General features: G+C 51.7%; 1 protein-coding gene across 1 annotated transcript; it reads right to left on the bottom strand.

Moving 5' to 3' along the window:
- Positions 1 to 863: 863 nt before the first annotated feature.
- On the bottom strand, positions 864 to 4,702 carry LOC119453132 (BAG family molecular chaperone regulator 3). Its single transcript, XM_037715135.2, has 2 exons — positions 4,460 to 4,702; positions 864 to 2,750 (listed from the first exon to the last, which is right to left on the bottom strand). The coding sequence occupies exons 1-2, from the start codon at positions 4,625 to 4,627 to the stop codon at positions 1,137 to 1,139; spliced, it is 1,782 nt and encodes a 593-aa protein (XP_037571063.1). The 5' UTR covers positions 4,628 to 4,702; the 3' UTR covers positions 864 to 1,136.
- Positions 4,703 to 13,944: the final 9,242 nt, after the last annotated feature.

Consider the following 13,944-nt stretch of genomic DNA (forward strand, 5'->3'; position numbering starts at 1 on the left):
GGGGGGGGGGGGGGGGGGTGGAGGTGACACGGGACCGCATGCCGGAAAGCCGAGTGGTGTCATAGCATACGTATACAGTAAATGCACTGTATACACTGTACTCGCTGGTTGGCTAGATATGGGACTCGAGCGTCCTCTAAGGGAATAAGCGTTCTTCGTTTGTGTAATGATCAGCAGTAGGCGAACCAGGAGCAGCCTTGAGCCAACACTTTGACAAGAGCCCCCTTTTAAAAACGTTTGTCAACAAAAGGATATTGACTAGAAGCAACGCCAGATGTCTCAATGGTCTGTGATATTATATGGACCTAGGTCTGCTTTGACGTTGAAGGTACGGCTTAACCTACGGAAATGAAATCATTACGTGCTAGTGAAAGGGTATTGGCGATCCACAGGAAATTAGTCCAGTAGAATTTAGGGTTTTCACTTAACCCTCTCTCATTTGTTTGTCGCTACGCAACGTGCAGGTAGTGCTTGCTCTAAGACTTCACAAGTTGGATGCTCATTTAAATCAATGGACTGGACAAACTTTTTTGGGGTCCTGCAGGACGCGCGCAATGTTGCAATGAAATTGCTCACGAGGAACACGAGATCAGCTGACCTTTCTTAGAACAAGGTGCAAGCAGACTTGCTGCTTATTTATGCCATGCTTCCCCCTTTGGGCCACAGAGAGGTTCTGACTGCCCACAGAACCAACCTGAGGAGAAAAAAGGTGCTTGAATTGGACAATCACGAGGTGCTACTGGGTTATATAGCCCCTTCAAGATCTGCAGACTATTCTGCCCTCCTCTGCACTGAATACTCGCAGAGATGGGAATATATATGCGCGTCTTAAAAAAAAAAAAAACAAGAAAGCAGGCATGGAGTGCATCAAGACATGCTAGACATTTATTATAACAACTTGCAACATAACACACTTTTTAAATACATGTGGCAAAAACAATTTATATACACGCATCGTTTTGACTTAGATACAACAGTATGTACAGTCAGTCATTGCAAGAAACTTTGGTTCCAGCAAGGCCACCTGCTGCGCCGTACAGCAACGTGCAAGCGTTCTGGCCAACTCCGATTCTGTCCCGCGCTTTAACAGAACCTAACTGCAATACTGTGACACGACAACCTGTCAGAAACCCTCTTCAGAGTTCTGTCGAGCCGGAGTGCTCAGTGGGGATGGTGCCTTCGATATGCGTACTCTCCACTTCACTGTTGTTTAGAGACGACAGGTTTTGTTCATTGAAGGGGCTTGCTGATCCCGCAGTGGGCCCCTCTGCCGAGTTACCAGAGGAACCAGCTAGGGAAGCGTCAATGTCGACAGGCATCGGAATTGTCGGGAGTTCGGGTGCAGGTGGTAGCTCTTCTGCACTTGCGCTGCCGCCGGACGTGGCTGGGACCATCTCGACGCTTGGTGGTGGCTGGGCTTCAGAAGTCGCCGGTGCCTCGACTTCCATAGGTGTGTCTCCTTTTTCGTCCTTACTGCCAACCCTCTGGACAGCAGGTGGCGGTGGCACTTCAGGCGACACCTCGGGGGCTGCAGATGCAGCTACCGCAGCAGCACCAGTAGCATCGCTGGGACTGTCGCTGTCTCCATCTTCGTTGCATTGACTGACTTCACTGCCAAGCTCTTCGACATCCTGAGATGCAACCTCGACAAGTGCACCCGCTGACGGCCTGCCCTCGAGCAAGTTGATGACAGACTGCACCTCCCTGATCATCGACTTGCGCAACTGGCGGACGTCGTCCCTGCCCGCTGGGTCCACAGCATCAAGCTTGATCATGAGTCGCGTCAGCATCTCATCGAGAAACTTATACTGCTTGTCACCGGGCCTGCCATTGAAATTCAAGACCTGCTGCCGCAGGTCCGCGAGCTCCAGGCTGATCCTTCGGATCTGCTCTTCGGCTGGAGACTGTTTCTTTGTCTCCTGCTGCTGCGGCGGCTCCGAGCCCTGCTTTGCTGGCGCAGCCTGCGGTCCTAGCCTGCCGCCTGACGACGACTTGGACGTCGACGGGCCGCGCCTGGCCGACTGCTGGCACTTTTGCCTAGGGAACGTGTGCGGCCAACTTTTTTCGCCAGCGTCCTGCTCGTCCATTGGATCGTCGACCCGACACCTGGCCATAGCCTCGTCACCACAGTCCATTTCAATGGGGACCGTACGCACGTTCTGCGCCTCTCCAGCCATTTCTTCGTTGTGGTGGTGGTTGTGAGACGACGGGCTCCTGGCTTGTCCCTGCATGGGGTACCCATCCACCTCGATTGGTATAGTGTGGACATTCCTGGGTTCTCCGGAAGCAGGCTGCTGTTGTTGCTGGCTTTCCTTGGGGCTGGGGCCTGCAGCGAACGTCCTCCTGGCCTGGCTCTGAGGCTTGATCTCACCGTCGGAAGCGTAGCCCGTGCTGCTGCTCGAGGCACCAGTGCGTGGCTCCACCATGATGGGGATGTGGTGGACGCGCGGTTCGTGGCGCGACTTGGAGCACGACGCCCCGTTAGCTCCGCCGCCACCGCTGCGAGCGCTCGAGCAGCTGGAGCGGCTGCCCTGGGACGACGTCTCCGAGGCGGCATCGTTGGCATCGTCGTGGCTGCTGGCGCCGCCCCCGGATGTCTCGTGGACCACCTTGATGGGCACGCCGCCTTCGTCGAACTCGGTGGTCCAACCCCGGCGCACCCGCGAAGACTGCGGCGAGCCGGGCATGGAACCGGAGTTGCCGAACACGGAGCTGGTGTTGCGCCATTCCGGGTCGTCGTAGAAGGCGGGCTGCGTCAGAGAAACGAAAAGGAAAGGTCAGGCAAAAATAAACGTCGCGGCAACCACGAGACGAGGCACGGATTACCAAACGATATGGAATTTACTCGTTTCAACAACGAACAACCGTGTATATATATCGGCTCGTACATGAGTCACTCCGCGGGGACTACAAGAACAAAACAAGGTAGTTAAGGTTAATCAGGAGAGGTGACCTTCACGCAACAAATCGCCGAGCAGAAGGCAAAGATGGAGAGCGCGTAGTGCCGTCTGCTTCTGACTAATCGGTCTCTGAGTTGGCAAAAAGTCGCAGCAGATTAATCGAAGAAGTTCTCCGATAGCAAATTACCTGCCGTAAGCAAAGCAATAACAGGTCAGTTTGCAGCATTTGATGCGACGCTCACACAAACCCAGAACTGTACTAGAGATTACAGCCTGAACGTGACAGCACACACTGTCGTCTGCTTCTTCTGATAACTCTATTGAGGGTACAATTCGATCGCACAAGAAGGTACAAGCTCGCTGCATTGCAGATGGTCTAAAGTCTATGCACCTGAGATTTTCGCTTCCGTCCAGCCATATCCCGCGATGCGCACGCTTCCAAATCCGGTCAAAAAAGAAAGCAGGCTGACGATCAAACGCCTAGTCAGATGATCCGCAGCACGACGGCTTAAAAAGCACACACAGCGCGCACCAGAAGACCGTCGAAACGGAAGTGACGAACAGAAGAGAGGAAAAAAAAAAAATTCTTTTTCGGCGCCCTCCTCTAACCTCGCCCGCACTCCGTTCCACTTTTTTTTTATTTTTTATTTTTTTTTCGCGACGTTTCCGCCTGTCAAATGGCGTAGCGCTCTCATGACGTCGCACCGCCCAAACGCTGCGGGAGGCAAGCGACCACGCAAAATAGCAACTTCGCTGACCGTCTAAAAATATTCCGAAAAAAAAAAAAAAAAAGAACGGTCGGCGCGGCAGCCCTAAAGAACCAACGAAAACAAGAAAGTCGAACGCGCTGCCGAAAAAACCAAGCCGCCAACAACGAACCCCCCACACATGCTCGGCAATCCGTTATGAACTGCAATTTTCTCCCCCTGCCTCGGCGTCTTTTCCACCTCGCCTTTTTTTCCAGCAAGCGGGATCGTTCGGCTGGTCTTTCTGTATTTGCTTTGCCTACGCCGGCCAGTCCCGTACTGCAGCTCACATAGCGAGCGTTCAAGGTCTCCGGCCACAGCGCCGCTTGAAGGTTACGCGGCGCGCGAGACGATGATTGCACGAAGAGCCTTCGCTGCTCGGACTTCGCTCGACTGGTTCTGGACTGGACTTCGCACGCCACGCAACGATTACGCTTACTTGCTAGCCAGCCCTAGAGAGAAACCGGATTAGTGAAGCAGACGACTGCGAGGAGCACTTCAAACAGACGATCGACGGCCGATGCGCGGCCAAATCAATGCGGGGCTATCATAGCCAAGCCAATCACGCAGCCAGGCCAACACCCGTGCGCTGCCACAGCAGTTTCCCGTTACTATTGGCCCATTTATAGAATGCTTGATGCGTTCGCAGAATCGATGCTGCTTGACACGCGAAAGTACGACTACGCTTAGACTTGTCCCCTACAAACGCGGCGAGGAAGGCGCGTTAATGCAGCCGCTGGGCGCGAAATGCGTTGTCAGCTGCTTGCGCAATCGCACGACGAACGGGATGTCGAGAGAGATGCTGCTACTTACCCTGTGGAAACGGCCGGCCCAGTCCGTCGACCATGAGGGCGAATTTGTCTCGTAGAACATGTTGTTATCCTCTTCGGGCTGAAACCCGAATCTTCGCAGTATCTCCGATCGTCTCTCGTCCGAGCTTCGGTCGGGATTAAACTGAAACGGCACTCGTCTGTAGCTCATATTTATCGGCTACCCCCACAGCGCAAAAAACTCGCAACGCGTTCGTCCACCTACACGCAGCAAGGCAGAGACGAGAAAAAGAGGGACAACGTGCGTGACGTAACCGGGGCGTCACCGGTCGCCAGAGCCAATCGAGAACGAGAGCGGCGAAACGTCACGATTTTAGCCGACGAATCAGAGGAAGCTGGGTGGAACCTAGCGCCACCGCGACGCGGAAATGAGAACGAGAAGCTTCTCGAAACTCGTCTGACGTTCTCGAAATGTCGCGCTGTTTCGCGTGCCTCGCGACCGCCGGCGCCAAGCTTCTCGAGGCGTCGCGAACATTCGAGACGCGGCGCGCCAATTTCAAAACTCTTTTGACGCGTGTCACGTCCGACGCGCTCGCAGCGTTGTTTTGAGCTCGCTGAAGGGGGCAAATAATATTCGGGGTCCTTGACGACGACCGAGCGCTATGTTTCGACGTCAAGTTTTGACGTCGATAAACAAAACAAAAAAAAAAAAAAACTTAGATGTGAAAAATACTGCAGCTGGCTGACAGCTGTGCAACCCCGTTACCTCCTTATGTTCCGGTTACTGACAGCTTTGATTCTGCTGGCGATGACGTTGAATAAAACGTATTCCCTAAATTCCGTAAAAGAATCTGATGACTTCATGAAGACGTCATGAATTCAGGACATTATTGCAGAAACGGGGCCAGTAGTTTGATTTCAGTGCTCTAATTGAAAACATCGCGATGTGCCGCGTTGCCGTGTTTAGTCAGTGTTGCTTACCTAACCAACTATCCTAACCAACTATCCCACCTTGCCATCTTGTGCCACGCATGTCATGCGTCATCTCGTAAAAGGTGGGAGTCGGATATGAAAGTGTATCGTTTGACGGTGTGGTTGGTGCGCTGAAGCAAATGCCAGGTTCAGGTCCCTGTTTCAACGCTTTTATGCGTACGTTGCGCTGGGCGTGGTGCATACCTAGCTCCATCGCATCATTTCTTAATTGTTCCTTCCTATGTTTACCTGAAAATATAGGTGGGGTGATGAAGTTAGGAAATTTTCAGGCCTGAGTTTGAATAAGCTAGCGCAAGACAGGGGTAACTGGAGATCGCAGGGAGAGGCCTTCGTCCCGCAGAAATATAGGCTGATGATGATGAATGATGATGTTTACCTGCTGCAAGTATTTTAATTTTTGGTACACTATTGGTGTTCGGGGTCTGCGCAGACAGAGAGACGACGGCGTGGGTAGTTGCACGCATTTTACAGGCAAGAGATTTGCAGCGAACACATTATTAAGACGGCTTTATAGGGACAATGACATATGGACACATGCGTACGGATGACATTAGAGTCTATAGGCATATTAACCATCTATTTGCACTTCTTTACGCTCTCACAGGCAGAAGACGGAAACAGTTAACCCCCGGGGTCACCGCCTTCTGATTGACTACCGGGTTTTTCTCTCCATAACATCACTGGTAGAGTTACGGTATATGCTACCAAGGGAGCATATACAGTTACTCTGATCACTGGCATCCCACGGCGCCACCTCCGGTAACTGATGGCATACCGCCGTAGTCGTTGAGCGCGCCTGACACAAGGTGGCGCTACCAGTCTGGTGCGGCGGGGGAGGAGGACATCGAGGCACCGCCGTCGCATCGATCTGTTCCAGAACATTCCCGATGCTTCGGGGCGCTTGCAAGAAAGAGAAAAGGAGATGGAAGCCGACTTCAATGAGTAATTCATAGCGCCTACAATTCAGGTGGAACACAAACGAATGCATTTCACGACAATGCGAGGCGACACACAATGTATCAAGCTTCCGTTCTAGAGCTGGGCGTCTGAATTTTTACCTTCATAAATCTGGTTTCTCTATTATTAACATCTCTTCTTGTAACAATCTAATAACATGATTGCTTCATTGAAGCGGCCGGAAAGTTAAGTTGCCAAGGTTGCCGACTCAATGGTGTACTTCAATTTATAAAAATAAAAATTTTGTTGTCCCATGTGTTATGCAATGTTCCATTTGCAATTGTTTTTTTTTTATTTCTTTTTTTTTCATTTGCTTTTTCGTGTGTACATTTCGTTACCTCTGTGTGACCAATCCCGCTCGAAGGTATATGAGCCATATGATTTCAGGCTACGACGACTATATTGAAAATGTCTCGATGTTTGGTGAAAGATGAAATGAACGGCGTAATTATACCTGAAAACTTGGCGCCAGGTTTTGTAAGGCCGTAACTTATGTGAAAAAAATGATCTATAGTTGCGACCACCAATCATTTGCCAAGCTAATGCGTCAAACAGACAAAAAAAAAAAAAAAAATGCGGTCGCTTCAGCTGGAAATGTTTGCAAATAATCGACCAAATCCAGTTTCGAGGTCGCAGCGGTGCCGTTCTCGCACCCCATTACATGAATGCCAGAGAGCTCCACATAAATCGAGTCACAAACTTGGATGGGGGGCAAGCAATTACACCACAGAACCCCTCCTCCCCCCCCTTTTTTTTTGTTTTCTTTTTTTAACCGTAACTTGTTTAGCGAAATCTCAAAGATTTTTCTGACCATGGCTGGTTCTGCTGTCTTGCATTCGAATATGCACGTGACTCGCGTCACCCGTATACGTCACGTGCTCGCGAGACAACGTTCGCGAGAGAGCATGCATGCATGCACGCGCGCGCCACTTTCCATTAGGCCAAACGTATACGAATGAAACGGGAAAAGTAATAGTCACCCTGTCCTTCGCGTCGTATACGCCTCTCATCGGCGTACATTTACACTCACCATTCTTCCCTCTACAAACATCACCTCCAACCTTAACCTGCCGCGACGGATTAGCGGCTATATGGTGTTGCGCTGCTAAGCACGAGGTCGCGGGATCGAAACCCGGCCGCGGCGGCCGCATTTCGATGGGGCCGAAATGCAAGAACGCCCGTGTCCCGCGACGCATTGGGGGCAAGCTATAGAAGCCCAGGTGGTCAAAATTAAACTGCAGCGTGCCTCGTAGTCAAATCGCGTTTTTGGCACGTATAAGTCCAGAATTCAATTCACCGCTTTGTCGATCCTCGCGTCTTCACTGCGTCGTGCTGTACGCATTTAAGATCATAAATTGTGAGCGCATTAACATGGCACCGCACTGAAGTTGTGACTGACACGGCGCATAAACATCGCATGAGATTATATGTTGCGCAGATGACAATAAAGGCAACTGAACGCATCGCGTTTAGTTATCTGCATATTGCATTTAAGTAACCGCTTCCATGAAAGCTTCGATTCACAGAGATTACAACTTGTGCGGTCGATCTAAAAAAATTTTTTTTAGAATTCAGCTGGTATAACTGTCGAGAAATGCATTAGCCTAGAAAAACAGAAAACAGCCTGTACTGTTTCACGGTACTACTAAAGGACTTGCATTGGCGGAACCGGTCGATCTCGCTACGCAATTACAAAGAGTCCCAGCTAACGTGGGGCGATTATTTAAAAAAAAACATGGATAATTGTACGCGAACAAAATCAAGTACATACTAGACTGCTTTAGCAAAACGTTACCGTATATCGATACCGGCTAGCATGACTGCGCGTGTGCTAGAACATAGCCTTCGAGATTGGCGTGCACCTGCCGGCGCGCGCGGGTATCGGAGACCATGGGAGCTGGAACGTGTGTCGACTTTCACCTAAGAGATGGCGCCACAACTTTCAGCGTCAATCAACGCTGTATTAGAGTAACTGTGTATGCTACCAAAGGCAGCTAGCTGCTCCACCTGTTATGCCGGTGTCACACGACCACTTCTGATCGCGATCAGGCCCGATCCGGATCGAAATTCTCGACTGCGACTGGTTCCCTCGGGCAGCTTCAGCAAAGGAGCCAATCACGACCGAGAAATTCGATCCGGATCGGGCTTGATCGCGATCAGAAGTGCACCGCGTGACACCCGTATTGAATAAAAATCGGCACACTTTTCTGCATCGATGGCGTCTCTCGAAACAACTAACCGATCTAAATAATAAATACAATATAGCACTTATAATTTGCCCTCGGCGTGAGATGTAACTAAGCGGATTTTAGCTATTATTCCTTGCTCTCACGACGGACAGCAAATGTAACGGGCGAATTTAGGGTCGAAGCGAGAAGCCTTGGTGCTGCCATGTCGTTGCACAACGGTACATGGCGAAGCACTTCGGTAAACTTCACCAGAGCCCGTTAAACTTCGCGCATGCGCAGTCGTGGCAGCCGGTATACGGTAACGCTCTGCTAAAACTGTCTATGTGTGCAGTTCAGTTAAGAAGCCGCTAATAATTTTGTTGGCGCACTTCAATAAACTAATTCCAATTAATTATCAAACTCGTTAATTATTGTCTTTGTGTGCAGTTCTAACAAACATCGAACAGGCCTGTTTTCAGCAAGATAAATTTAGCGTTCATAATAAACTGCAGTAGGTATTCTCTCACTAAATGAACCAACAAGCATTCATTCATACGCGCACAGGCAAAAATGAAGAGGTGATCGCGAACAATCGCTGTACGTCACAATGCTGACGTAGAGCGCCGGCCTCGGGCCGCGAACGCTTCGGGCTGATTCTCGCTTCACCTGGTCTAGGAAACTTGAGATTAGACGACATCCAACGCTATACGCGCGTGGGAAGACAGCGCGCGCGAAACCACCAGCCATCTAAGCTCGCCCAAACTTTGCGCCCGCCGCACATTACCTTAACGATAGGTCGCACGCGCCGCGTATGCGCTCCGGCGCGTGTACACCACGCGCAGCTACATCCGGTTTAAAAGGGGGGGGGGCACCCCCTTTTGCGCGCACTTCATCACGCGACCTCCACCATTGGTCGCGCGTGAGGACAGTGCACATGCAGGCCCAACCACATGTGGCTATCGTACGCGCCTAGCTCCGCGTCACGCGTCTGCGACGAGAGAGAGAGAGAGAGAATAAACTTCATGCACGAGCACACGAGCGCACCACCCTCCGCTCTGCAGTGGGTGGTGCCCTCAGTCCGGCCGGCCTTAGCTGCCCTTCTCGCTCGGTTGACCAGGTTGAGCTGGTCCGTCGAGTCGGAGCTGGACAACGCTGCCCCCCACTGCCGTGTGGTAGGGTGTGCTATGGGTGTGGGCTGTGGTGTGCTCGGGCAAGCCCATACCATGTGGTGGTGCGGCTCGAGGTGACGTTTGGGTCAAGAATCCACCAAGCCCATCGATGAATACATCCGGTATAGTAGGAAAAGGCGGCCACGGCGGGCGCATTTCGACGGGGGCGAAATGCGAAAACACCCATGTGCTTAGATTTAGGTGCACGTTAAAGAACGCCAGGTGGTCCAAAAACTACGGCGTGCCTCATAATCAGATCGTGGCTTTGGCACGTAAAACCCCATACTTTTTTAATAGTAGGAAAAGGAAAAATGGTTTAATTTACATTATGTACACTAGCCCCTGGTACGGAAGCCCACTCCATAAGGAGCATATTAAAAGTCTGAGTTCGCCTCAGGACACGTCAGCTTGTGATGGTCGGTGTCGGGCGCTGTCGCCGTCTGGCCGGCGCTGATGAAAGGGGGCTGCCTCGGGGCAACTCCCAAAGGATGCGCACTGCCGATTTGGGACCCTTGTCTGCCCGTCACCGTCGGTGTCGGGCACTGTCGCCGTCTGGGCGACGCTGATGAAAGGAGCTGCCTCGTGGGAAACGTCCAAGGTTTACGCTGGTCCAGGTTGAGACGTAACCGTGGTAAAGCGTGGCGCATTGATAGCAGTGTGGGCATTTATTGGAATACAGCGCAGGGTGTATGGCGTGGTAGAGACTCAAATGTGGATATGTGACTGCAGTTTTCGCCACACTACGGCTTCCTCACGCGTGAAAGGCGATAGTGTTGCATGTGCGTGTAGGTTAACGGTATGGGTTCGAGATGGAACTGCTCGGCGTGGCCCCCTCGCGACTCCCGGTGTGCATGCGCTCGGGCGTAGGCGTGAGCCTGCTGATTGCCGCGTAAGGACTCATGCCCCGGAGTCCACACGATTTGTATGTATGGTGGGAGCTGGTGCGCGCCACTCAGAATGTGATGTGCTGCCCTGGAAATTTTGGCCCTGGAAAAATTTCTGCATGCCGACTGAGAGTCCGTCAGAAGTATGACGCATTCCCAGTGCGGTCTCGTCGTGATGGCTAACGCTATCGCCCGTTCCTCGGTCTCAACAGCGCTCGCTCTGGAAACTGCCTAGTCGACGCATATATTTCGTTCCCGTGATTAGAGAGTTAGCTCAGCGGGTTTACGTGCCAGCGGGCGAGCGGGGACCCCACTGCGCATGTGCGGTACGCTGGGGCGGCCAGCGTATTTGCGGAGTGGACTGCTGGCTCCGCTGGTTTCCTCTCCACAGCGGAGTGGCTGCTCGCCGCCATTGTCCACACGCGTACGGACTCGGAGGAGCGTACGTTCACGTATAGGCTAAGTGAGAAGCGTATCCCGCGCTCCGTGTGGTCAGGCCTTTACGAATAAGCCACCATCCTTCTTCTCGCACTCACAGCGCGCGGGGCGCGATCTTATCGCAATTGGGCTTTATGCGGAACCTCACGGCGACGCCGACGGCGAATATTTGCCTGTATTGTCCATATGGTTACTATCGCAATAATACCAACAATAATAAAAGAAGGCCCGCGAAATATCGAAAGGTCTCCCTGTCAGTGCCAGTACCCCCCTTCTGCTCCAGACGGGCCTTCACGACACGACTGACGAGATTCTCTCCGTTCGTAAAGGCAATCAACAAGAGGGCCGCATTATCCTCGATCGCGTGTAGCAACTCCATCCTATTCGCACTGTTCGCGGAGCAGTTTGCTCTAGAGCAGCGAGATGGCGCTTTCGGCGGCGCGGCGCACGTTGCCTCAGCGGAAGCGTACGAAAACGAAACCACTACTGCTTTTGCCTTGCTACTGTATCATCAGCTGTCGGAAATGTAACTGGGTGTTCGCTATAACGCACACTGTGCTCCATGAATGCTAACGCACTCCATACATACTACGAAATGTGGAACGAGAGAGACAAGGCGTGTGCTGCATGCAGTTGGCTTCAAAAATAGTGACTCGCATATTAAGGAATGGAATGAATCTGTGTGGCGCCGCTGCTACATATAAGGACTGCATGTGTTGCCGGCCCTTGGCGATGCACGGCTTTCCTCGAGGATAAGAAGAGATTCACTCATCCGCCAGAGCTGTATCGCTAACCTCCAAAGAAAGGACTTCGAACCCAGAACGTCGGCAATTAAGAGTGAGTGCCGCTCGTTATACAGTGACAAATGGAGTAGCGCCGCTCCGTGGTTTAAGTCTCCGGCACGTTATTTACACGCATAAACCTCTACTCACACGCAAACTACGCCCCCTCTATCGCCAACGTGTCAAGGATAAGTGAATGGGCGCACACTGGAATCAATGCGCCGAAGCATGGGTTATGCAGCGTCTACACCGGCAGCAAACGAATGTTCGAAGCTGACGTTTCGAGATTGACCACAGAGTAATCGAGTGACTCGCAATAATACGTCTTTGCTACAAGTTATCACAAAGTACAGAACATTTACGTTCCAAGCCCCGAGCGCAGCAATAACAAATATATCGCAACTGAGCACGATCGCGAGCACTTAGGCTGACAATAAACAATCAGATAGTGACTGCACCGAGGAAATTTACTGAATCGGAAACGTGACAAGGCCGCTACTTCAACATGTTTGCCAAATAAATAACGAAGAGTAAAACACACTGATCCTGATTTAGTTCTTAAGCGGGAAGTTTGGACAGCCTGGAATACACTTCTACAGCCCCGCTTTTAGTACAAGCACCGACACTCCTCGCACCATTTGTACAAGGCGTGATGAGCTCCGAAAGCACTTACATGTCCTCTAAAGCTGTGGTCAAAGCTTCGTGCCATGCACACAGGCGCCGTCTATATAATATGTGTTGAATCAGAGGTTTGCTGCACCGCACCGGCGCCGTACGCATACATTGGAAACACGGAGGCAACGAAGGCGGCTTAGGCAAGCACTGGACGCGTTACCACGTGATCAAATATGGCAGCGCCCGCGGGATCACCGGAAAAAGGGTCTACACGGTCCCTACTCCACCTCTTACAGTATATACTCCCTGCTGCTATACGCGAAGCCTCTGAATGTCGCCCCTCATCCACATCGCATGCACCCCCGCCGGGACGTTTCACCGCGTGAAGCCAGCGTTCAATATTACCAACGCATCCTCCGCACTCATTCCTCGCACCCTTGTTCTTTCACACCGCGGTTCTGGACTCACCGTACTTTCACAGTCTCAAAATATGTAGTTCAGTGCGAACCGCTTATATACTGCTGATCCTACGCTCACGTATAGCTGCGTTCCCTGGCTGCCAGCCTCCCGTAATCTATACCACAGAATTCCTAACAGCCTCCGATCACATTTTGCTGACTCCATGGACGCTTGTCGTAACCGTTTGCAGAGTGCGCTTCCTGCCACCATTTGCTATCTCGTAACGCAAACATTTAAGCACACCGCGTGACGATCGAGGGAATGTCGGGGAATGAACGGGCTAAAACAAGCTCGCGAGTGAAGCTTTAACGGCCAGGCTCCCGACATTCCCGAACCAACTCCCATACTAGTGACACTACCAACTGTACAACCCTATTGTCTTCTCAAGCGCGTCCCCCCCCCCCCCCCTTCCCCCTGCAGAGTCCCCCCCCTCCCCCGCGTGCGCTGGATGAACACATTTCTCGGATGAACCCAGACCTCTCAGTCCTTGTTGTGTGGGTTAGCCCAAGACCCCAGCACATTATGTGGCCGTTGCCCCCCCCCCCCCTCCCCCCACGCAGCTGTTTCTTTCCCATTTCTACTCCTGTCCTTCCACCCTACTACCCCATCGGCTGCGTGCCCGTGGCTGACACAAGCCTTGCCGGCACAGGAGCACCTGGTGAAGTTTGTGAACTGCAGCACCTGTTGAACTGTACCAGCGAGGCCTTGGACAGATGGCCTCCACCGACTACATCATTGATATTATATAAAGTACGGGTTTATCTCTCGCTCTTACCAAAAATAAAATATAAGTGGTAGGGATACCGCTTTATCTGTCGCGCCTTTCCCGAGACAGCGCGTCGCCATTGTTTTGATAAGGAACGATAGGCGATAGATGTTTCGGGCCGCAATAATTCGTACCCAGCGAGCCTGTTTGAAAGGCGTTGCTCTATGGTGTGGGTTGGTGCGTAATCACGCAGTATATTTCATGTATCGCGAGTTTTTCCTGCAGGAAAAATTAAGCTCGCTAATTGTACCCTGCCTAAAACTTCCAATTTCAATGGTTAGTTAATATAACTGTTCA

This window comes from Dermacentor silvarum, chromosome 5 (assembly GCF_013339745.2).
Source record: "Dermacentor silvarum isolate Dsil-2018 chromosome 5, BIME_Dsil_1.4, whole genome shotgun sequence".
Lineage (NCBI taxonomy): Eukaryota > Metazoa > Arthropoda > Arachnida > Ixodida > Ixodidae > Dermacentor > Dermacentor silvarum.

Bases quoted from the DNA above. Each gene is read 5' to 3' on its own strand.
- LOC119453132 (XM_037715135.2), bottom strand. From the start codon at position 4,627: ATGAGCTACAGACGAGTGCCGTTTCAGTTTAATCCCGACCGAAGCTCG. The intron at 2,751-4,459 runs GTAAGTAGCAGC...TCTCTGACGCAG, and splicing joins GGGCCGGCCGTTTCCACAGG to CCCGCCTTCTACGACGACCC.